Below are 26,641 nucleotides of genomic sequence, written 5' to 3' on the forward strand. Positions count from 1 at the left end.
CTCACACAGCTGTCATAAGTCAGACAGTGCAGAGACAGAATTTATTCTGTTACTTATATGGCAAGAGCTTTCTTTTCTAAATTTGGAAATAATTTCTATTTTTCTTTTAAAGGGACAGTATCGCGTTTTTTTATTTTTTTATTAAAATAAGTGATTCTGAAATGAAGTATTTCTAATTCAAAATGAAATTCGTAGCTTATTTAGTTTTTATGTAATTCTAATTTTACTTTATGCACTGGGGGCTATGTTGGATTTGCTGTGTGAGTAACGACAGTTACACACTCCTTTACGGCAGCCCCTGTGCATAGAGAATAGTGGTCGCCATCCGACCCTATGTGTATCGTTACAGTGGGTGTGTGCTGTGATATGGACGCGCCCCCTGGGCTGTCCAGATCACAGCAAAGGGCAGATTTCAGCGCCATTTTTGTGGAGATTCAATCCACGCTCTTTGCGCCACTTTACACCTGTCAACCGCTGGGATGTAAGTCCGGGACGCCTCCCCTCCCCCCGTTACCGATCACACAACCCTCCCTCCCTCTGTTCTCACCAGCCCCCGCCCCCTGCCGTTACCGTCTGTTATTAAATCACGTCCCTCTGCTGTCCTCAGCCCCGTTCTGGCGGCCGCCGGTGTGTGTCCTCCCTCTGTTCTCACCAGCCCCCTGCCGTTACCGTGTTATTAAATCACGTCCCTCTGCTGTCCCCAGCCCCGTTCTGGCGGCCGCCGGTGTGTTTGTCCTCCTTGTGCTCTCACCAGCCCCCTGCCGTTACCGTCTGTAATGAAACCCCCTCCCTCCCCCAGCTGTCCTCAGCCCCGTCCACGTTCGTGTGTGTGTGTGTGTGTCAACCCTTCCACTTGCTACCCTGTGTGTACTGGTGATACTGTCTGCTGAGCTGTGTATCTAATCCTCCCCTGTGTGATACTGTCTGCTGAGCTGTGTATCTAATCCTCTCCTGTGATAGTGTGCTGAGCTGTGTATCTAATCCTCCCCTGTGTGATACTGTGCGGAGCTGTGTATCTAATCCTCTCATGTGTGATACTGTGTTCTGAGCTGTGTATCTAATCCTCCCCTGTGTGATACTGTGTGCTAAGCTGTGTATCTAATCCTCCCCTGTGTGATACTGTGCTGAGCTGTGTATCTAATCCTCCCCTGTGTGATACTGTCTGCTGAGCTGTGTATCTAATCCTCTCCTGTGTAATACTGTGTGCTGAGCTGTGTATCTAATCCTCCCCTGTGTGATACTGTGCTGAGCTGTGTATCTAATCCTCTCATGTGTGATACTGTGTGCTGAGCTGTGTATCTAATCCTCCCCAGTGTGATACTGTGCTGAGCTGTGTATCTAATCCTCTCCTGTGTGATACTGTGTGCTGATCTGTGTATCTAATCCTATCCTGTGTGATACTGTGTGCTGAGCTGTGTATCTAATCCTCCCCTGTGTGATACTGTGTGCTGAGCTGTGTATCTAATCCTCCCCTGTGTGATACCGTGTGCTGAGCCTTGTATCTAATCCTCCCCTGTGTGATACTGTGCTGAGCTGTGCATCTAATCCTCTCCTGTGTGATACTGTGTGCTGAGCTGTGTATCTAATCCTCCCCTGTGTGATACTGTGTGCTGAGCTGTGTATCTAATCCTCCCCTGTGTGATACTGTGTGCTGAGCTGTGTATCTAATCCTCCCCTGTGTGATACTGTGTGCTGAGCTGTGTATCTAATCCTCTCCTGTGTGATACTGTGTGCTGAGCTGTGTATCTAATCCTCGCCTGTGTGATACTGTGTGCTGAGCTGTGTATCTAATCCTATCCTGTGTGATACTGTCTGCTGAGCTGTGTATCTAATCCTCTCCTGTGTGATACTGTGTGCTGAGCTGTGTATCTAATCCTCCCCTGTGTGATACTGTGCTGAGCTGTGTATCTAATCCTCTCCTGTGTGATACTGTGTGCTGATCTGTGTATCTAATCCTATCCTGTGTGATACTGTGTGCTGAGCTGTGTATCTAATCCTATCCTGTGTGATACTGTGTGCTGAGCTGTGTATCTAATCCTCCCCTGTGTGATACTGTGTGCTGAGCTGTGTATCTAATCCTCCCCTGTGTGATACCGTGTGCTGAGCCGTGTATCTAATCCTCTCCTGTGTGATACCGTGTGCTGAGCCGTGTATCTAATCCTCTCCTGTGTGATACTGTGTGCTAAGCTGTGTATCTAATCCTCCCCTGTGTGATACTGTGCTGAGCTGTGTATCTAATCCTCTCCTGTGTGATACTGTGTGCTGAGCTGTGTATCTAATCCTCCCCTGTGTGATACTGTGTGCTGAGCTGTGTATCTAATCCTCCCCTGTGTGATACTGTGTGCTGAGCTGTGTATCTAATCCTCCCCTGTGTGATACTGTGTGCTGAGCTGTGTATCTAATCTTCCCCTGTGTGATACCGTGTGCTGAGCTGTGTATCTAATCCTCTCCTGTGTGATACTGTGTGCTGAGCTGTGTATCTAATCCTCGCCTGTGTGATACTGTCTGCTGAGCTGTGTATCTAATCCTATTCTGTGTGATACTGTCTGCTGAGCCCGTGTATCTAATCCTCTCCTGTGTGATACTGTGTGCTGAGCTGTGCATCTAATCCTCTCCTGTGTGATACTGTGTGCTGAGCTGTGTATCTAATCCTCCCCTGTGTGATACCGTGTGCTGAGCTGTGTATCTAATCCTCGCCTGTGTGATACTGTCTGCTGAGCTGTGTATCTAATCCTATCCTGTGTGATAGTGTGTGCTGAGCTGTGTATCTAATCCTCGCCTGTGTGATACTGTCTGCTGAGCTGTGTATCTAATCCTATCCTGTGTGATACTGTCTGCTGAGCTGTGTATCTAATCCTCTCCTGTGTGATACTGTGTGCTGAGCTGTGTATCTAATCCTCCCCTGTGTGATACTGTGCTGAGCTGTGTATCTAATCCTCTCATGTGTGATACTGTGTGCTGAGCTGTGTATCTAATCCTCCCCAGTGTGATACTGTGCTGAGCTGTGTATCTAATCCTATCCTGTGTGATACTGTGTGCTGAGCTGTGTATCTAATCCTCCCCTGTGTGATACCGTGTGCTGAGCCGTGTATCTAATCCTCTCCTGTGTGATACTGTGTGCTAAGCTGTGTATCTAATCCTCCCCTGTGTGATACTGTGCTGAGCTGTGTATCTAATCCTCTCCTGTGTGATACTGTGTGCTGAGCTGTGTATCTAATCCTCCCCTGTGTGATACTGTATGCTGAGCTGTGTATCTAATCCTCCCCTGTGTGATACTGTGTGCTGAGCTGTGTATCTAATCCTCCCCTGTGTGATACTGTGTGCTGAGCTGTGTATCTAATCTTCCCCTGTGTGATACCGTGTGCTGAGCTGTGTATCTAATCCTCTCCTGTGTGATACTGTGTGCTGAGCTGTGTATCTAATCCTCTCCTGTGTGATACTGTGTGCTGAGCTGTGTATCTAATCCTATCCTGTGTGATACTGTCTGCTGAGCCGTGTATCTAATCCTCTCCTGTGTGATACTGTGTGCTGAGCTGTGTATCTAATCCTCTGTGATACCGTGTGCTGAGCTGTGTATCTAATCCTCTCCTGTGTGATACTGTGTGCTGAGCTGTGTATCTAATCCTCCCCTGCGTGATACTGTGTATCTAATCCTCTCCTGTGTGATACTGTCTGCTGAGCTGTGTATCTAATCCTATCCTGTGTCATACTGTCTGCTGAGCTGTGTATCTAATCCTATTCTGTGTGATACTGTCTGCTGAGCCATGTATCTAATCCTCTCCTGTGTGATACTGTGTGCTGAGCTGTGTATCTAATCCTCCTCTGTGATACCGTGTGCTGAGCTGTGTATCTAATCCTCTCCTGTGTGATACTGTGTGCTGAGCTGTGTATCTAATCCTCTCCTGTGTGATACTGTGTGCTGAGCTGTGTATCTAATCCTATCCTGTGTGATACTGTCTGCTGAGCCGTGTATCTAATCCTCTCCTGTGTGATACTGTGTGCTGAGCTGTGTATCTAATCCTCTCCTGTGTGATACTGTGTGCTGAGCTGTGTATCTAATCCTCCCCTGTGTGATACTGTGTTGAGCTGTGTATCTAATCCTCCCCTGTGTGATACTGTGTGCTGGGCCGTGTATCTAATCCTCTCCTGTGTGACACTGTGTGCTGAGCTGTGTATCTAATCCTCTCCTGTGTGATACTGTCTGCTGAGCCGTGTATCTAATCATCTGTGTGATACTATGTGCTGAGCTGTGTATCTAATCCTCTCCTGTGTGATACTGTCTGCTGAGCTGTGTATCTAATCCTCTCCTGTGTGATACTGTGCTGAGCTGTGTATCTAATCCTCCCCTGTGTGATACTGTGTGCTGAGCTGTGTATCTAATCCTCCCCTGTGTGATACTGTGTGCTGAGCCGTGTATCTAATCCTGTCTTGTGTGATACTGTGTGCTGAGCTGTGTATCTAATCCTGTCTTGTGTGATACTGTGTGCTGAGCTGTGTATCTAATCCTGTCTTGTGTGATGCTGTGTGCTGAGCTGTGTATCTATTCCTCCCCTGTGTGATACTGTGTGCTGAGCCGTGTATCTAATCCTGTCTTGTGTGATACTGTGTGCTGAGCTGTGTATCTAATCCTGTCTTGTGTGATGCTGTGTGCTGAGCTGTGTATCTATTCCTCCCCTGTGTGATACTGTGTGCTGAGCTGTGTATCTAATCCTCTCCTGTGATACTGTCTGCTGAGCCGTGTATCTAATCCTCTCCTGTGAGACAACTACTGAGCCACAGTACAGTGCTAACTACTGAGCCACCGTACAGTGCCATCTACAGAGCCACAGTACAGTGCCATCTACAGAGCCACAGTACTGTGCCAACTACTGAGCCATCGTACTGTGCCAACTACTGAGCCATCGTACTGTGCCAACTACTGAGCCATCGTACTGTGCCAACTACTGAGCCATCGTACAGTGCCAACTACTGAGCCACGGTACAGTGCCAACTACTGAGCCATCGTACAGTGCCATCTACAGAGCCACCGTACTGTGCCAACTAGAGAGACAACTACTGAGCCACCGCACAGTGCTAACTACTGAGCCACCGTACTGTGCCAACTACTGAGCCACAGTACAGTGCTAACTACTGAGCCACCGTACAGTGCCATCTACTGAGCCACCGTACAGTGCCATCTACAGAGCCACAGTACAGTGCCAACTACTGAGCCACCGTACTGTGCCAACTACTGAGCCACCGTACTGTGCCAACTACTGAGCCACCGTACTGTGCCAACTACTGAGCCACCGTACTGTGCCAACTACTGAGCCACCGTACTGTGCCAACTAGAGACACAACTACTGAGCCACCATAAAGTGCCAACTACTGAGCCACGGTACAGTGCCAACTACTGAGCCATGGTACAGTGCCAACTACTGAGCCACGGTACAGTGCCAACTACTGAGCCACGGTACAGTGCCAACTACTGAGCCACGGTACAGTGCCAACTACTGAGCCATCATACAGTGCCATCTACAGAGCCACCGTACTGTGCCAACTAGAGAGACAACTACTGAGCCACCGTACTGTGCCATCTACAGAGCCACAGTACAGTGCCAACTACTGAGCCATCGTACTGTGCCAACTACTGAGCCATCGTACAGTGCCAACTACTGAGCCACCGTACTGTGCCAACTACTGAGCCATTGTACTGTGCCAACTACTGAGCCACAGTACAGTGCCAACTACTGAGCCACCATACAGTGCCATCTACAGAGCCACAGTACAGTGCTAACTACTGAGCCATCGTACTGTGCCAACTACTGAGCCATCATACAGTGCCAACTACTGAGCCACCGTACTGTGCCAACTACTGAGGCACGGTACAGTGCCAACTACTGAGCCACGGTACAGTGCCAACTACTGAGCCATCGTACAGTGCCATCTACAGAGCCACAGTACAGTGCTAACTACTGAGCCATCGTACTGTGCCAACTACTGAGCCATCGTACAGTGTCAACTACTGAGCCACCGTACAGTGCCATCTACAGAGCCACCGTACTGTGCCAACTACTGAGCCACCGTACTGTGCCAACTACTGAGCCACCGTACTGTGCCAACTACTGAGCCACCGTACTGTGCCAACTACTGAGCCACCGTACTGTGCCAACTACTGAGCCACCATACTGTGCCAACTACTGAGCCACCGTACTGTGCCAACTACTGAGCCACAACTACTGAGCCACCATAAAGTGCCAACTACTGAGCCACGGTACAGTGCCAACTACTGAGCCATCATACAGTGCCATCTACAGAGCCACCGTACTGTGCCAACTAGAGAGCCACAGTACAGTGCTAACTACTGAGCCATCGTACTGTGCCAACTACTGAGCCATCGTACAGTGCCAACTACTGAGCCACCGTACAGTGCCATCTACAGAGCCACAGTACAGTGCTAACTACTGAGCCACCGTACTGTGCCAACTACTGAGCCATTGTACTGTGCCAACTACTGAGCCACCGTACTGTGCCAACTAGAGAGACAACTACTGAGCCACCATAAAGTGCCAACTACTGAGCCACGGTACAGTGCCAACTACTGAGCCACGGTACAGTGCCAACTACTGAGCCACAGTACAGTGCCAACTACTGAGCCACAGTACAGTGCCATCTACAGAGCCACAGTACAGTGCTAACTACTGAGCCATCGTACTGTGCCAACTACTGAGCCATCATACAGTGCCAACTATTGAGCCACCGTACTGTGCCAACTAGAGAGACAACTACTGAGCCACCGTACTGTGCCATCTACAGAGCCACAGTACAGTGCCAACTACTGAGCCACGGTACAGTGCCAACTACTGAGCCACAGTACAGTGCCAACTACTGAGCCAAAGTACAGTGCCATCTACAGAGCCACAGTACAGTGCTAACTACTGAGCCATCGTACTGTGCCAACTACTGAGCCATCATACAGTGCCAACTACTGAGCCATCATACAGTGCCAACTACTGAGCCACCGTACTGTGCCAACTAGAGAGACAACTACTGAGCCACCATAAAGTGCCAACTACTGAGGCACGGTACAGTGCCAACTACTGAGGCACGATACAGTGCCAACTACTGAGCCACGGTACAGTGCCAACTACTGAGCCATCGTACAGTGCCATCTACAGAGCCACCGTACTGTGCCAACTAGAGAGACAACTACTGAGCCACCGTACAGTGCTAACTACTGAGCCACCGTACTGTGCCAACTACTGAGCCACCGTACTGTGCCGTCTACAGAGCCACAGTACAGTGCTAACTACTGAGCCATCGTACAGTGCCAACTACTGAGGCACGGTACAGTGCCAACTACTGAGCCACGGTACAGTGCCAACTACTGAGCCATCGTACAGTGCCATCTACAGAGCCACCGTACTGTGCCAACTAGAGAGACAACTACTGAGCCACCGTACAGTGCTAACTACTGAGCCACCGTACTGTGCCAACTACTGAGCCACAGTACAGTGCTAACTACTGAGCCACCGTACAGTGCCATCTACTGAGCCACCGTACAGTGCCATCTACAGAGCCACAGTACAGTGCTAACTACTGAGCCATCGTACTGTGCCAACTACTGAGCCATCGTACAGTGCCATCTACAGAGCCACCGTACTGTGCCAACTACTGAGCCACCGTACTGTGCCAACTACTGAGCCACCGTACTGTGCCAACTACTGAGCCACCGTACTGTGCCAACTACTGAGCCACCGTACTGTGCCAACTACTGAGCCACCGTACTGTGCCAACTACTGAGCCACTGTACTGTGCCAACTACTGAGCCACCGTACTGTGCCAACTACTGAGCCACCGTACAGTGCCAACTAGAGACACAACTACTGAGCCACCATAAAGTGCCAACTACTGAGCCACGGTACAGTGCCAACTACTGAGCCATGGTACAGTGCCAACTACTGAGCCACGGTACAGTGCCAACTACTGAGCCACGGTACAGTGCCAACTACTGAGCCATCATACAGTGCCATCTACAGAGCCACCGTACTGTGCCAACTAGAGAGACAACTACTGAGCCACCGTACTGTGCCATCTACAGAGCCATCGTACAGTGCCAACTACTGAGCCATCGTACAGTGCCAACTACTGAGCCATCGTACAGTGCCAACTACTGAGCCACCGTACAGTGCCATCTACAGAGCCACAGTACAGTGCTAACTACTGAGCCACCGTACTGTGCCAACTACTGAGCCATTGTACTGTGCCAATTACTGAGCCACCGTACTGTGCCAACTAGAGAGACAACTACTGAGCCACGGTACAGTGCCAACTACTGAGCCACGGTACAGTGCCAACTACTGAGCCACGGTACAGTGCCAACTACTGAGCCACGGTACAGTGCCAACTACTGAGCCACAGTACAGTGCCAACTACTGAGCCACCATACAGTGCCATCTACTGAGCCATCGTACTGTGCCAACTACTGAGCCATCGTACAGTGCCAACTACTGAGCCACCGTACTGTGCCAACTAGAGAGACAACTACTGAGCCACCATAAAGTGCCAACTACTGAGGCACGGTACAGTGCCAACTACTGAGCCACGATACAGTGCCAACTACTGAGCCACGGTACAGTGCCAACTACTGAGCCACGGTACAGTGCCAACTACTGAGCCATCGTACAGTGCCATCTACAGAGCCATCGTACAGTGCCATCTACAGAGCCACCGTACTGTGCCAACTACTGAGCCACCGTACTGTGCTAACTACTGAGCCACCGTACTGTGCCAACTACTGAGCCACCGTACTGTGCCGTCTACAGAGCCACAGTACAGTGCCAACTACTGAGCCATCGTACTGTGCCAACTACTGAGCCATCGTACTGTGCCAACTACTGATCCACCGTACAGTGCCATCTACAGAGCCACAGTACAGTACTAACTACTGAGCCACCGTACTGTGCCAATTACTGAGCCACCGTACAGTGCCAACTACTGAGTCACCGTACTGTGCCAACTAGAGAGACCACTACTGAGCCACCATAAAGTGCCAACTACTGAGGCACGGTACAGTGCCAACTACTGAGGCACGGTACAGTGCCAACTACTGAGGCACGGTACAGTGCCAACTACTGAGGCACGGTACAGTGCCAACTACTGAGGCACGGTACAGTGCCAACTACTGAGGCACGGTACAGTGCCAACTACTGAGGCACGGTACAGTGCCAACTACTGAGGCACGGTACAGTGCCAACTACTGAGGCACGGTACAGTGCCAACTACTGAGGCACGGTACAGTGCCAACTACTGAGGCACGGTACAGTGCCAACTACTGAGCCACCGTACTGTGCCAACTACTGAGCCACCGTACTGTGCCAACTACTAAGCCACCATACAAACGTACAAAAAAGCACCTGTTGCAAAAAAACGCGGCAACAACGCATGATTTTTTACCGCGTTTTTTTGCTGCGTTTTTACCATTGAACAATGCCATTAAAGATTGTTTAAAAAATATAAAAAGATAAAAGGTCTGACATTTTCTTCTTCAATATGTTCTTCATTCTCCACTAGTGTATGCAGGAGAGCAGACAGCTGCAGAACTACAAGGCTCAGCATCCTCCATCCAGGACTGTATGCAGTAGTTTTTTGCCCCCCAAAAATATGACGTGGGCTTCGCCATATTTTTGTATGCTAGCCAGGTACAGCAGGCAGGTACGGGCTGCCACCAACCCCCAGCTGCCTATTTGTACCCGGTTGTGAACCAAAAATATAGCGAAGCCCTTTTTTTTTTTTAAATTATTTCATGACTTTCATGAAATAATTAAAATAAAAAAATGACGTGGGCTTCGCCCAATTTTGAGTCCAGCCAGGTACAACTAGGCAGCTGGGGATTGGAATATGCAGTGCAGAGTACCCAAGCTTTCTGGGCACCCACGCTGCGTATTGCAGTCCGCAGCCACCCCAGAAAATGGCGCTTTCATAGAAGCGCCATCTTCTGGCGCTGTATCCAACTCTTCCAGCTACCCTGATGCCGGGTGGCTCGCTGGGTAATAATGGGGTTAGGGCTAGCTGTGTATTATCAACTGGCCCTAAGCCCGAAATTCATGGTGTCACGCCAATATTAGACATGGCCACCATGAATTTCTACTAAAGATAAAATAAAACACAACACACAGAAAAATATTTTTATTAGAAATAAAACACAACACAATTAGTGACTCCATCTTTATTGAAATAAAGAACCCCCCTCCGCAGTAATCCTGGGTCAAGGGTCCCGCGCCGTCCAATATCATCTGATCGGTTTGCTGGAAGGCAAAGCGATCAGATGATGTGTCAGGATCAAGGATGTGAATCACATCACACATCAACTGATTGTATAAAAGCTGTTTATACAATCAGCTGATGCATCAGTGGAGAAAAAAAAAACAACAACCCCCTACACACTTACATGCTGGCTCCTGTCCGATCGCTGCAGGAGCTGCCGGTGATCAGCTGATAGTCTCCTGACTGCATCAGCTGATAGCCGGGCGGTAAAAAGCCGGCGTCACCGCGCGACTTTTGATCAGCTGATGCGTCAGGTGACTGCATCAGGTGATCCTTCGCCAGGTCCTGCATCCATCGGACGAGCCTTGGAGCCGGCACACAGCCACAGCGGCGGTACCGTAAGAGGAGCTGGGAGCGGGCATGGCACCGGGAGTCTGCAGACAGGTATGTCTTTTTTTATTTTTTTCTACAGTTCACTTGATTTCCAGCTGCTTCATCTCCCGCACGGGAGCGGGCCTGCCGCCCGCACGGGAGCGGGCCTGCCGCCCGCACGGGAGCGGGCCTGCCGAGCGCACGGGAGCAGGACTGCCGCCCGCACGGGAGCGGGCCTGCCGCCCGCACGGGAGCGGGACTGCCGACCGCACGGGAGACTGATGACCGCACGGGAGCGGGCCTGCGGCGCACGGGAGACTGATGGCCGCAGTCTGTATATATGTATAAATGTGTTTCCTCTTTACTTCCGGGTGGAGCTGTATAATTCATATACAGTCACCCAGAAAATGGCGACACATTACTATGAAATACACCTCCTCCCCTTTTGGGTGCAGTGTAACACCCAAAAGGGGAGGAGAATAGGCATGTCATCTAGTGATTGCCGAAATTTGCAGCTATCGTAATTCTACTAAAGATTACAATAGCTTTTTAATGTGTACACAGGAAGATGCTCCCCCCTACTGGCAATTATAAGTATTTTTAATATAAAAGTTTTATTTTACATATTTAAAAGTTGAAATACATTAAGAAAATAGTTGTTACACAATTACCGTATAATAATATTGGTAGCTGATTTGGCCTACAAAAAAAAAATAAAAAAAAATTAGACGATACAGTCCCTTTAATATGTTTGACAGAGCTTTGATGTTTTGGTTTCCTTTCACTTCATGATGTTTACCAGTATTGTCCTCTTTAATGGTTTAGTGAGTTATATAAATAAAATATATCTCAAAGTTTGGGCAAGTTGAATTTTTACATTAAATCACCCAGCATGGGGCCTCAGAGCGTCATCTGTAAGTAGTATGTATGTTCTCCCCCTGTTTGCGTGGGTTTCCTCTGCGTTTTCCAGTTTCCATCCACACTCTAAAGACATACTGTTGTGAACCCAATGGGACAATGATGATCACGTGTGTAAAGTGCCGTGGAATTAATAGCGCTATATAAGAGAGTAAAATAAATAAAAGAATGACTGTTAAAAATTTTAATCTGCATTGTTTAGTAATTTTAGATTCTTATTATAGGGTTATGAAGGCTTGGTTGAAGGTGGTGATTGCATCAAACAAGCAAACTGGCTAAGTGTATCAAACATAATCCAGCTGGTAAGTTCAGAAGACTATAAAAAAAGTACCCATTTCAGTATGCAGGTAATTATTACACCTTGAAAGGAAACCTTTCACCTAATTCATGCTGCCTTTACACAGACAGCATCGTTCAGGGCCTGACTGCATGATTGCACCCAGGTATATTGTTCTCTGAAATTCTTTGGCATGTCAAAGAAAATGTATTTGGAAGCTCCATTCACAGCTAGAGGCGATACTTTTCTGTCTCCACCCTAGTTGATTGCTGAGTAGAAACATGGAACTTAAATGATCAACAGTAGATTTTATTTTGATTTGGGATCCATTGATTCAAAACAGTATTTGACGTTTTGGCCAATGGGCCACCATAACAACTAAAGAACAAAATATTACAATGCAATTTTTCTTAGATTCAACTAAGAATATAATATATACATGAAAAAATAATAAATAGAAGAATCATCAGAATGCACAAGGGTTTGTATCTTTACTTGAGCACCCTAGTCCTCTCTTTGCGAGTGCCAGATATCTTTATTATCACTGTAGTTAATTGACAGGACTCTCCCGTGTAGATTTATCGGGAAAGACCTGTCAATCACTAAGAGCGGCGCTGGAAGAAGGCTTTTGGAGTTGTGCTAGTCTAGTCTTGACTCTTTATGGTCACTGGTCAGATCTTCAGACTATAGTCTCTGAAATGCCAGAGCATATTAGAGTAAAATATACGTACCTATCTGCAATTGTGCAGCCAGGCTCGGATTCTTGCCTTTTGGGTTCGTACAGCATGAAAAAAAACTGACAGGTTCCCTGAAATCTGTATTTAAAACGTAAACTTTTATTTATGCTTCGTTATGCAAATCATGACAATACCTGGTAAGTGTTTTGCTATTTGACTGTCGATGTACTGTGTACATGTATGTGTATATATATATATATATATATATATATATATATATATATATATATATATATATATAATATATTGTAGGGATTCTAGCTTTCTGGCAGTGGTACACACAGGCACTAAGACTTTATTGCAAATGGATGGTTTCGTATAGTTCATAAGCCTTCATCAAATGAACAGACAAGTCTTTTCTTAGTCCAAACGTAGAAAGGTAGAAAATAAACAAAACCGTTCTAGCAATAATGGATTCACAGAGTGGGCTCACCCATGCAAAGTTGAATCCAAACTTTAGTGAGCTTCGGGCAAAAACTCAGTAGTGTACAATAGGTTGTTCCACATCTTAAGCTGGGTTTACACACTGCAACATCGCAAAGGACATCGCTGTAACGTCACCGGTTTTGTGACGTAACAGCGACCTCCCTAAGTCTCTGCTAAGTCGCTGGTGAGCAGTCAAATAGGCAAACCTGGCCAACAACGCAACAGCGATCCGGACCTGCAGAGCGACCTAGCTGGTTGTTGGGGACGTTGATAAGCAGCCTTTTGAAAGGGAAGTTGCTAACAAAGTCGCTGCAAAGTCTTTCACACACTGAAACTTTCCAGCGATGCTTGCTGCACAGCGGGACAAAGGACCTAGGAATGGTCCTGAACGATTTGTAACGATTACAACTTCACAGCAGGGGCCGGGTCGCTGATAGGTTTCACACACTGCAACATCGCAAACAACATCGCTATTGCGTCACAAAACCGGTGACGTTACAGCGATGTCGTTTGAGATGTTGCAGTGTGTAAACCCAGCTTTAGAGCAGCCTATGTAAAGCTTTTCAGCTCTACTTACACCTGGAACTAGATGTTGTCAACTGCTCCTAAATCCCGGACCCAAAATCTGGGGCGATTTTTAAAAAAAAAACAACAAAAACCTTTTGGCACCATTTGTCCTTTAGGAGCCTGCTTTCTGGGTCTCACATCACCGAGGCTAGGCACTCTTTGATGCATACACTCGATCCAGGTGAGTACACCCCTCACTTTCTTGTAAATATGTTATATCTTTTCATGGGACAACTCTTTTCTTTCCAGCAGTTTAGACACTAATGGCTGTGTGTTGAGTTATTAGGGGAGCATGACAAATTTGCACTGTTATACAAGCGTTACACTGACTACTTTACATTGTATCAAATTGTCATATTTTCAGTGTTGTCCCATGAAAAGATATAATAAAATATTTACAAAAATATATCTGTGAGCCGAGATCTGAATCTGCTCATCTGGTGCCATTTTCCTGAAGTCTATCGTGAGGAGCTCATTGGTGCCTGCCTTGCGCAACTAGTACACTCTGACTCTCAACCCAAGGCTCACAGCATCATCCCACTCGTGCCGCCACTGGTTTCCATCGATGGCAATCCTGCCTTCTGTGACTCCGCTCTGCTGCCCCTGCACCCCCCTCGTTAAGCCACATTCAGCCTATAAGACGCAATCCCATTTTTTTTGGGGAGGGGGGGGGGGGTTAGGGAGGGGAGTGCGTCTTATAGTCCGAACATTATGGTATATATACACAGTCATGGCTGAAAGTGATGGCTCCCTTGAAATTGTTTCAGAAATTGAAGTATTTCTCCTAAAAAATGATTGCAATTACACATGTTTTTTGTCATACACATGTTTATTTCCTTTGTGTATATTGGAGCAACACAAAAAACAACTGAGAAAAAAGGCAAATTGGACATAATTTCACACAAAATCCCCAAATTAGGCCGAACAAAATTGTGTGTGCGGCTGTCTGTGTGTGCGGCTGTCTGTGTGTGCGGCTGTCTGTGTGTGCGGCTGTCTGTGTGTGCGGCTGTCTGTGTGTGCGGCTGTCTGTGTGTGCGGCTGTCTGTGTGTGCGGCTGTCTGTGTGTGCTGCTGTCTGTGTGTGCGGCTGTCTGTGTGTGCGGCTGTCTGTGTGTGCGGCTGTCTGTGTGTCTCTGTGTATCTGTGTGTCTTTGTCTGTGTCTGTATCAGTCTCTGTGTGTCTGTGTGTGTCTCTGTCTCTACCAATATCATTACCTCACACGTAAACTGTCTTATACTAAGAATGTCCTTCGTTACCTATAGCAACCAATCACAGCCTCTATTAATGACCTGTAACTCCCAGCTCCATTGACTTTAAGCAGGTTTTTTGGCAAATAACTTAAAAGCGCGGAGTTAAATTTTCCCCTCCAAAATACAGTTTATGACGTTCCCTGAGTCAAAGGAGGTGTCTGTGCAAAATTTTGTGATTGTAAATGCAACGGTGCAAATTCTTTTAGCGGACATTCACACATACATACACACATACTCAGCTTTATATATTAGATAGCACTCGGGAAGGCACAGCCAGTATTAAATGTTGAAGCGCTTTAGTTTTTATCAGTTTAATTTGGAGGAACATAAAACATTTTGCTCATTTTCTATTTTACTAATGTAGGGGAGATGTGGTAACTGAATTAAAAACAGCAATCATTTTGTTTTTTATTGTTTCTATACAGTGTTTACAGTATGGGCTTGGTAATTTTCTTTTTGGATAGATTGAACTTTTACTGTCATAGCAATGGCAAATGTTGTGAGTTCCTTTTTTTTTTTTTTTCTAAGTTCCTAATTTTATGATTGGGAGAAAGGGGCTTGATGTTTAATGTTATTTTTTATTATTATTATTTATTATTATTATTATTATTATTATTATTATTACTACTTTACTTTGGCTGCCCCATGGTGGGACATAAAGTCGCAATCATTTGATCTAGCTAGTTGGCCAACACACTCTGTATGAGGTGAGTCGGCTCTATATAACAGCATTCACACTAGAATGTACAATTACATTCCAGGGAGATAGAGGTTCTCCCGCGAACAAAGTCAATAGATGTAACAATAAGTTCCACAATTGGATGTGTTGAATTCCTTCATCCTCCCAGCCTTTTTCCACCTTCATTACCCGGCCCATTTTTACAATTCTGACCATGTCACTTTATGAAGTAATAACTCTGAAACGCTTCAATGGATCCCAGTGATTCTGAGACTGTTTTTTTCATGACATGTTGTTCTTCATGTTTAGTGGTAAATTTAAGACAAATTGTTTATTTGTGTAAATATTGTAAATTTGTTAATTTTTTAAATTTTGCAATTTTGAAACTTTGATTATTTATGCCATTAAATCAGATCAAATCACAAAATAGTTAATAAAAAAAACATGTACCACATGTCTACTTTACATCAGCACCATTTATGAAACATTATTTTTTTGTTAGATAGTTTAGAAGGGTTAAAAGTTCGCCAGCAATTTCTCATTTTTCCAACAGAATTTCCAAAACTATTTTTTTAAGGACCAAATCACATTTGAAGTGACTTTGAGAGGCCTAGGTGACAGAAAATACCCAAAAGTGACACCATTCTAAAAACTGCACCCCTCAAACTGCTCAAAACCTCATCCAAGAAGTTTAATAACCCTTCAGGTGCTTCACAGGAATTAAAGCAATGGGAAAGAAAAAAATGAAAATTGTACTTTTTCCCCACAAAATTCTTACTTTAGCCCCACATTTAACATTTTCACAAGGGTAACAGGAGAAAATGCATCATACAGTTGTTTGTTGTGCAATTTCTCCTGAAAACACCAGTACCCCATATGTGGGGGAGAACTACTGTTTGGGCTTGGAAGGAAAGAAGCACTATTTGACTTTTGGAGTGCAGAACTGGTTGGAATAGATAGCGGATGCCATGTCGCACTTGGAGAGTCCCTGATGTGCCTAAATAGTGGGACCCCCTCCCCATTAGCCATCCCCTTTTGGAAACTACACTCCTCAAGGAACTTATCTAGATTTGTAGTGAGCATCTTGAACCCAATATTGAGTCGTAAAAAAAAAAAAAAATATGCCAAAAATGTTGCTTTAACCCAAAATGTTTTGATTTTCACAAAGGTACCAGAAGAAAGTGGACTTTACAATTTGTTATGCAATTTCTCCAGAGTACACCGATGCCTTATGTGGTGGAAAACTACTCTTTGGGTCCACGGCAGGGCTCGGAAGAGGAGCAGCACCATTTTGACTGGAATAGATTGCATGTGCCAAGTCACATTAGCAGAGCCCCTGATATGCCAGAAAAGCAGATCCCCATAAATAAGCCATAGTACTTTTCCAGAGCCATTGTGCTACCAGTAACGTAGAAGCCTCTTATATTTTCATTAACAGATGATGGACCGGAGTAGGGACTTTTTTTTTTTTTTTGTGGGTTGAGTTGAATACTATATTAGGCAATTTGGGTACAGAACCAGTCCTGTGGAGTCGGAGTCGTGGAGTCGGAGTCGGAGCTCATTTTGGTGGAGTCGGAGTCGGAGTTGGAGTCGGTATAAAATGCACCGACTCCGACTCCTAAAATATATAATAAATTGGGGACAGGAGTGCAATGCAGAATGTGCTGAATATTTTACTAAATAATAACATTTAGTATAATGCTTATATTTAAGTGAAAAATTTATTGTAGTACAATGTGAACATCAGACATTTAATTGTTTTTATGATACAATAATCAAGATATTTGGATAGAACATAAAATATTTATTGGAATACAACTTTAGAACACAAAAAACTAATAAATTGTAAATATATATATAATATATATATATATATATATATATATATATATATATATATATATATATATATATATATAGTGTATATACACACACAAGATATATATGTAATCTACTGTATATTACATAGTGTATTACATATTTACAATTTATTACAGTTTTTTGTGTTCTAAAGTTGTATTCCAATAAATATACTTTGTGTTCTATCCAAATATCCTGATTATTGTATCATAAAAATTATTAAATGTCTGATGTTCACATACACATGTTCATGTACTACAATAAATTTTTCACCTAACTATAAGCAATATATGTAGGAGTCGGAGTCGGAGTCGGTGCAAGAGAATTTGAGGAGTCGGAGTCGGAGTCGAAGGTTTGGCTTACCGACTCCACAGCCCTGTACAGAACATTCTGAAACAGTTCACATTTATACTGTGCTCTATGCTGTGCACTTACACCAGGGTTTCCATCTACATCGCCAAATTACGTGATTCATGTAAAACCCCCGACAGATCCATTCACTATAATGAGGTAGGAGCGTTACTCCGGACTCCGTTGGTCACTGTACAGCTGTCCAGTGACTCCTTCTGCCTTTAATACAGTGAATTTTCCATTGGGAGTTTTTCCTGAATCACATTTTTCAGAGATTTACATTTAGTACCCGATGTAAGCACTCAATGTAGAGCACAGGATAAATGTGAGCTGAGCCTTAAGGTACCGTCACACTAAGCAACATCGCTAGCAAGATCGCTGCTGAGGCACGACTTGCTAGCGATGTTGCTGTGTGTGACATCCAGCAACAACCTGGCCCGTGCTGTGAGGTCGCTGGTTGTTGCTGAATGTCCTGGACCATTTTTTAGTTGTTGCTCTCCCGCTGTGAAGCACACGTCGCTGTGTGTGACAGCGAGAGAGCAACAACTGAATGTGCAGTGAGCAGGGAGCCGGCTTCTGCGGACGCTGGTAACCAATGTAAATATCGGGTAACCAAGAAGCCCTTTCCTTGGTTACCCGATATTTACCTTCGTTACCAGCGTCCGCCGCTCTCACGCCGTCAGTGCCGGCTCCCTGCTCCCTGCACACATAGCCAGACTACACATTGGGTAATTAACCTGATGTGTACTCTGGCTAGGAGTGCAGGGAGCCAGCGCTAAGCGGTGTGCGCTGGTAACCAAGGTAAATATCAGGTTGGTTACCCGATATTTACCTTAGTTACCAAGAGCAGCATCGCTTCCACGCGTCGCTGCTAGCTGGGGGCTGGTCACTGGTTGTTGGTGAGATCTGCCTGTGTGACAGCTCATCAGCAACCCGTGTAGCGATGCTCCAGCGATCCCTGCCAGGTCAGGTTGCTGGTGGGATCGCTGGAGCGTCGCTTAGTGTGACAGTACCTTTACTGTGATCTTTGGGAGGTAGAATAAATAAAGTAACAGCAGTTGAAGAATTGGCTTTATTACTATTTTTTACGCCTGTCACCTTGCGGTATATTATTCCTTAGGTCAGTACAATTATAGCGATACCAAATTTATATAATTTTTTTTTTGTTTGGCTACTATTGCACTAAAAAACACTTTTTTTTTTTTTTTTACAAAACCAAAGGTTTTTTGCATCACCGATGCAACTTTATTCAGGTAAGTACGATTACTGAGATACCACATGGATAGTAGGTGTTTTTGTAATGTTTAGCTGCTTTTACGGCATATAAAGAACTAGCTGTACTACCCGGCTTCACCCGGGTTAATAACTGTTGTTAACAAAATAGAATGTATTAACATTCCCGGGATAGAATGTATAAATAGAATGTATTAACGCCCAGGATAGTAACTGTCTCTCTGTTTCTCTCCCATTCTCTGTCTGTCTCCCACTCTGAATATATCTCTCTGTCTCTCTATCTCTTTGTCTGTCTGTCTCTTTCCCTGTGTGTCTCTGACTATCTCTGTCTCCTTCTCCGTTTGTCTTAATCTCTTTCCCTGTCTGTCTATCTATCTCTGTCACTTTCCCTGTCTGTCTCTTTCCCTCTCTTTCCCTGTCTCTCTATCCCTCTCTTTCCCTGTCTGTCTCTTTCACTCTGTCTCTTTCCCTGTGTCTGTCTCTTTGTCTGTGTCTTTACCTGTCTTTGTCTGTCTCTTTCTCTGTCTGTCTCTTTCCCTTTCTTTCCCTATCTGTCTCTTTGTCTGTGTCTGTCTCTTTGTGTCTGTCTATTACCCTGTCTATGTCTGTTTCTTACCCTGTCTGTGTCTGCCTCTTTCCCTGTCTGTGTCTCTCTCTTTCCCTGGCTGCATTGTGACACGCCAACATTCCATATAAGGGCGTGGCTGCGCATTCTTCTGAAGTTCTGGCTGCACTGTGGCTCCCAGCTCCATTCGCTTTAATGGAGGCAGGTTTTTTGGCGAATAACTGTAAAGCGCGGGGTTAAAATTACCCCTGAAAACATAGCCTATGACGCTCTCGGGGTCCAGAAGTGTGAGTGTGCAAAATTTTGTGGCTGTAGCTGCGACGGTGCAGATGCCAATCCCGGACATACATACATACACACATTCAGCTTTATATATTAGATGTTATCGAACAAAAAAATGTTTTTAATTTGCTGTATTCTGAGAGCTATAGCTTTTTAATTTTTTTTGCTAACTGAACTGTATGGTGGCTTGTTTTTTTGCTGGACAAGATGATATTTTTAGACATACCCTTTTTATTTCTATATGACTGTTTTGATCATGTTTTATTCCACTTTTTTATGAGCTGTATGATGAAAAGACGTTTTCACGGTTTCTTTTTTTTAGGGTGCTCACTAAAGAGGGTTAACTAATGTAACAGTGTTTTATAGATCGGGTTGATCAGGACATGGCGATACCAAATGTGTGTACTTTTTTTTGGATATTTTTGTGTTAAATATACGTATTTAGTGGCCCAATATTTTCTTTTTTTGTTCTTTTTATTTTCTGGTTGTTTAAGTATTCTTACAATATTTTTTTAACTTTTTTTTTTTTACTTCGCCCTTTTATGGGATATTAACTTTTATTAGTCTGATCGCTACTATAATGTATTGCAATTTTGCCTGTCAGATACTGACAGGAGTCTTTTAGACCATGCTCCTGGCATGGTCTAACAAACTTGCCATAGTTGATAGACCCAGAGGTTTTTATCACGACCACGGTTTGCCATGGCAACTATTGGGCCCAAGAGATCACATCGTGGGGGTCCCAATTGGGTGCACTCCTTCTCCAAGCCTGCTAAATGCTGCAATCGCTATATTTCGCAGCATTTATGGGATTAAACAGCTAGTGGGGACGTCCCTGACTATGACAACTGCAGCACCGTTATAACGTGCGACGATCGCGCATGAACTGCCCTGTGCCTGCGCAATTGCCATGACATACATTTACATAATTTTTTCGGGGATGGCGTGCCGGCGAGCTCCCATGCGCAGTGCTGGCTCCGCTACATCGACGACATTTTTGTCGTCTGGGGTGGAACCGGTTCTGAGCTAGAGGACTTTGTGCGTCGACTCAACTCCAATGACCTTAACATCTTTTTGACCCATCAGATCGGACCTAGGACCATCGACTTCCTTGACATCCGGATTTTCATAGAACCTAGTGGCTTAGTATTTACCACTATTTTTCGCAAGACCACCGCGGTTAGTTCTCTCCTCCACGCTACCTCAGGCATCCCAGGTCAACAGTGAATGCAATCCCGACTGGCCAGTTTCTGCGATTACGCAGACTGTGCTCTTCGGATGGTACCTTTGAATTTGAATCGAGAGATATGAGGGAGAGGTTCATTAATAGGGGCTACAGTGGGAGGTCCATTAAAAAGGGCTATCAGCGTGCCAAATATTCCCGGCGGGATCAGCTTCTCTCTGGGAATGACACTCCGAAAACATCATCAAGCCCAGTGGCTAGGTTCATCTCTACCTACTGTCGCCAGTGGGAACAAATTAGAGGTGTGTTGAGTAAACACTGGGGCATTCTTCAAACTGAGCCCTCTCTTGAGAGATATCTGCTAGAACGTAAATTGATGACAGCAAAGAGGGGTAGGAGTCTCAGAGACATACTGGTACATAGCCATTATGTTGTCAAGAGAACCCCCCTCTTTGGATGTGGCCCCCAACGAGTTGGCTGCTATCCATGCGGTAGCTGCCGGGGATGCCAAAATATCATCAGAGCCACTACTTTTTGCTCTGCAGATGGAAGGAGAGAATTTTCCGTCCGCGAATATATCTCCTGCAGCACATCTGGCGTAATTTATTACGCCACATGTGGCTGTGGTAAGATATATATTGGTTTGACTTCCCGGGAGCTCCGAATCCGCACGAGGGAGCATGTGTGGGACATTTTGGCAGCCAAGGAGACCACTAACCCTGAATCCCTAAAAACGATACCCCGTCACTTCAGAGAGGTTCATAACTGTGATCCAATATCTCTGCTGGTCCGGGGTATCGATAGGGTACATCTAGGGATCCGAGGAGGAGATCTTAAAAAACGCCTGGCACAGGTGGAGTGCCGTTGGATTTTTACCCTTGGCACTCAGGCACCTTATGGGCATAATGAACGGCTCTCTTTTGCCCCGTTTCTTTAACTACCCAGCCCTCCATGATTGAATTTGTCCTTGTGTGTAGGTTGAAATAATAATTTTTCCCCCCTTCTGCTCCCATTCTTTTGGGTTTTTACGATGTGTGTCTGTGCTGTGGGCTAACCATCAGACGCATTCACATATATTGAACCTGCCTTCCATACAGTATTGTGGATGTTTCATGCCGAATCTGTGGCAATTCTATTATGACTCAATTTTAACAGTGTGTCCTTTTTATTTGTCTAGTTTAAACGGATCCATTGCTACTTTTCAGCCACTTCACTCCCATTCCAGACCTTGCTGAGGAATGAACTGGATTCCCATGATAATTTTTGCCTTGTAAATGAGCCTTATGCATCTGGACCTATGAAGCAATCATGCAGCATCTGTATATTTATGTATATGCATTGCTATGTGACTATCTATGTTTTCTCCTTGATTGCTATGTGCTTTGTGCAGACGTCTGCTCTTTCTCCTTTTTTTCTCATAATATCTTTCTCTTTATTATCTTTACCTTTTCACGATCTCCTCCATAATCTTGCAAAGAAGGTATATACCTTCTGTTTATATAGTTCATAGGCGATCGTGATAAGATTAAGTTCTGATTGAACTATATCTATCTTACCGGCTGAGAAAGGTTATTTCCTCTTGGATGGGAGGTACTAGTGACGCGTCATTGGTGTATTGCCTGCCTCTCTGGTCGCGTTTGTGGTGGCGTCCTTAGCAGCGGAGAACCGGAAGTACTAGTGACGTCATCGGAAGTTTTCTTCCATCCGGCTTCCGCTGCCGACGCTGAACCACAACGCGACCCGTAGCAGTGCAGTACACTATGACGCGCCGATGAATGGGCGGTTAGTGGTAATTAGGGTCCCTTTATAACCCTCCTACTGTGCACCATTTTTATCTGTCCCCCGACGAAGCACATCAGGCGAAACACGTGTTGGGACGCCGGTCCCCACGTGTATACCAGGGTCTAAATTGGTGATCTGCCAGCTGGGTAAGCTATTCTGCCTCATTAGGCTATGCATTGAGACTTTTCTATCTCCTTTCTGCACTTGCATTTGGGCATTTAGCTTCCCATCTAGGCACTCGTGCAGATCACTTGTGAGACCTGGTATCCTTTCCTGGATCATGTGGGGTTTCTTCCCCTTCATAACTTCTCATACTCTGGTTTTCATTTTGTTCATTTTCTATGTTATACCCTATGAATTTATTGAAAATAAAATGTTTATACATTTCAATTACGTTTGTTTCTTGGGTATTTTCATACTTCGGAAATTTAAAGACTCTGTAATCTTAGATTGTATGTGATTTACATAATTTTGCAGAACCGCTTCCCGACTATGATGTAAACTTACATCAGAAAGGGGTTAAAAATGTTCACCTCACAAAAACAATCAGCTATGATCCTGTGCTGTAATGTCCCTTTTAGGCTATGTTCACACAGTGTATCTTTTCTAACGACAAAGATGCAGAGATTTTGGCCTCAAAAAATGCACCCGTGGTAAAAAACGCATGCGTTTTTGCTGAGTTTTTACTGCATTTTGCCCAATGTGATTTTAAGTCAAATCTATTAACTGGAAGAGCTCAAAAACGCTGGAAAAACGCAAAAAAGATTTGCCATGCTGAATCTTCAAAAACGCAGCCAAAAAAAGATGCACAGTGTGGACCGCAAAATAGAAAGCTCATAGACTTTGCTGGGGGAAGGAAATGCATGCATTTAGGTGCATCTTTGTGACCTCAAAAACGAAGTGAAAGATGTACTGTGTGAACATAGCCTTACTCTCTTTTGCGTCCTGCCCTGCCCAGGAGATATGGTACAATCAGATGATGTCCCTGTACAGTCAAACACGGCCATCATACAGCACATAGCAGGGGCACATTTATAAGATTATCTCAAAAAAAGTTTGTTTAAAAGAAATGAAGTCCTCAGTGGTTGATACCTTTTTAATGGCTATCTGAAAAGATGGTAATAATAGCAAGCTTTCGAGACTACACAGGTTTCTTCATCAGGCTCAGTATAACACAAAATCTGAAGAGTCACATATTTATACACAACAGGACATAGAATGGAGCAGTAAAGAAGACAGTTCTGCTTCACATAACTTGTCACTATGGCAAGGGGGCATTATCTCAGCACAGGAACATTTTGCTAATACCTCCAATTGTGGAAATTATTATTATTCCAAGATCTGTTGATTGAAATTGACTTTAACATTAACTTTTTGTTCTTGGGAAACCCCTTCAAGGCATTAAAACGGTGTATGTAACGTTTTCTTCCTTCACGTAGCCATTTGTTTCTGTTTGTTTCTATTGTAGGGTGGCACTATCATTGGTAGTGCACGGTGTAAAGCATTTACCACTCATGAAGGGCGTTTGTCTGCAGCCTTTAATCTTGTTCAGCATGGCATAACAAATTTATGTGTCATTGGTGGCGATGGAAGCTTAACTGGAGCAAATATTTTTAGGAAGGAATGGAAAGATCTGCTTGAAGAGTTGGTTAAAGGAGGTAAGTACAGGGGATTTAATATTGTGTGTATGGCCTATGGGCCTGATTCATTCAGATTGATGCCGGTCCTAGTTCTGAGAGCATTGGAATGAGATATGCCGAATACATTGTGGTGTGTGCCTCTGTAGTGAATTTGGTACATCTTTAAACTGCCATTTGCCATTGTCAGATGTGTACGGCAGCCAGGGGCTGATAATACATTTTTGTTTCTTAAATTATGATGAATTGGTTGGGTCTGATTGCGCATGCCCCGTCCTCCAAGCTCTTCGCACTTGCCAAAAACTTGATGAAGCAGACCAAGACCGTTAAAAGGCACAACATCTTTGTGCAATTTGGAGTGACTCAAACGTTTTTGTGACCTTTGAGACTGAAATGATGGTCTTGTGAACCTACCCTTAAAATGTAAAAATAAGTCCATGGTTATTAAAGTATGGTATCCATAATGATGTCAAGCATGGAGGTGGTTACAGTTTAGAGATCAGGAAGACCTGGCTACGCCAATGAGATATTGCTGTAGTATTTGTAATTCTTGTAATTTTTTTTTTTTGGCGGTAGTATGATCATTTTGCATAATGAAGGTGGTGTTTCATCCTGGAAAAATCATAAAAAAAACAACCTTTGTTCAGTTGTTAGTTGCAGGTGGGACCTTGTATTATGGGATTGAAGTGTGCAGTGTTTTTAACTCCTAATAGTATATCCACATGGGATTAATCCACTATAGATTTTTTTTATTTTTTTTAACATATTTCAAAAGCATGCAGCAAAAATTGACAGTATGAATTTGATATGGTCAGGGCAACTAATTATGTGGATCTTCTCCAGTTTGTGTGGATGAGATTTCTTCCATTTCTCAGCCACTTTGCTGGCACTATAGTACACAATGGATATCCTTACGATGGCGTTTCCAATGTGTAGTAGAAAATTTGCTGTGTATTAGTTACCCTTAAACTTTGCTAATGTCGTACAGTACCGTTGGAGCTGCATATATGATTTATTTGGATCTTATTTTATTACAGGAAAAATAACTGAAAATGTTGCTGCAAAATATACTCATTTAAATATTGTTGGACTGGTGGGCTCCATTGACAATGACTTCTGTGGCACTGATATGACAATTGGCACTGATTCAGCTCTGCACAGAATTATGGAGGTTATTGATGCAATCACTACTACTGCACAGAGGTAAGTTAGGGTTTCAGATTGCTGCATTTACCAGTGTATTCTGCATGGATTCTGCCGTTCCTCACTCTTGTAAAGGCAGCGTTACACGATACGATTTATCTGACGATATGTCGTCGGGGTCACGGATTCCGTGACGCACATCCGGTATCGTTAGCGACGTCGGTGCATGTGACACCCACGAGCGTCTCCGAACGATCGCAAATAGGTTGAAAATTGTTGATCGTTGACACGTCGTTCAGTTTCAAAATATTGTTCGTCGTTTGGAACGCAGCAGACATATTGGTACGTTTGACACCCTGCCAACGACGAACAACATCCACATGACCGCCTTTGTCAAACAATATATCGCTGAACGATTTTGCGTCGTTTATGAGATCGTTACGTGTGACCGCTAACAAACAACCTATGAGCGATCTCGGCAAATCGTAACTACGATCTGGGCGTGTCACATCGCTAATGAGATCGTCAGATAAATCGTGTAACGGGGCCTTAACTCTGTCATTAATGGCAACCATACAAATAGTCATTTACTTCCTCTTTATTTCCCTGCACGTCCAGTGTAGACTCTGACCATCCTCCAAATCTTTGTTTACATTCACCTGGTATTTGACCAAATCAACCAGTCAGTGGCTGCAGTGGTCACCTACCAGACTGCTGGCATCACAACTCAATGATGGAAGCCATGAGTACCAGTAGTCTGTCCCATCGCTGATAGACCACAGAGATCATAAGCCCATTCCTTATAAATAAGCACTGGGAGGACTAGTATAGCGTTGGTGCTGGATCTGTGGGGAAATGGGGTAAGTATAAATAACGAGCTTCATATTTATATCTCTGTTTTAATATTTAGGGGTTTTTTCCCACAAACAATGTAAAATTTAAAGTTGATTTTAATCAATAGATTTTGGAATAATAAGTTCCACAATTTGATGGAAATTAGAAAATATTTAATATAAATGAGACGCCCCATTACTAATCTGTAAGTCAAAGTAAATAAACACAAACATCCAAAAATCATTTATTTCAAATAAAAGACAAAAAAGCACCCTCTTTCACCAATTTATTAATCACCAA

General features: G+C 44.5%; 1 protein-coding gene across 5 annotated transcripts in view; it reads left to right on the forward strand.

Moving 5' to 3' along the window:
* PFKL (phosphofructokinase, liver type) overlaps positions 1-26,641 on the forward strand; it is a 300,427-nt gene that overhangs the window by 88,720 nt on the left and 185,066 nt on the right. For all 5 annotated transcript variants that reach the window (XM_075317821.1, XM_075317820.1, XM_075317822.1 and 2 more), the window contains 3 exons: positions 11,760-11,837; positions 24,196-24,385; positions 25,402-25,567. In XM_075317821.1, the coding sequence (XP_075173936.1) occupies positions 11,760-11,837; positions 24,196-24,385; positions 25,402-25,567 (434 nt within the window). The remainder of the gene's footprint in view (positions 1-11,759; positions 11,838-24,195; positions 24,386-25,401; positions 25,568-26,641) is intronic.

Source organism: Anomaloglossus baeobatrachus, chromosome 7 (genome assembly GCF_048569485.1).
Source record: "Anomaloglossus baeobatrachus isolate aAnoBae1 chromosome 7, aAnoBae1.hap1, whole genome shotgun sequence".
NCBI classification, from domain to species: domain Eukaryota; kingdom Metazoa; phylum Chordata; class Amphibia; order Anura; family Aromobatidae; genus Anomaloglossus; species Anomaloglossus baeobatrachus.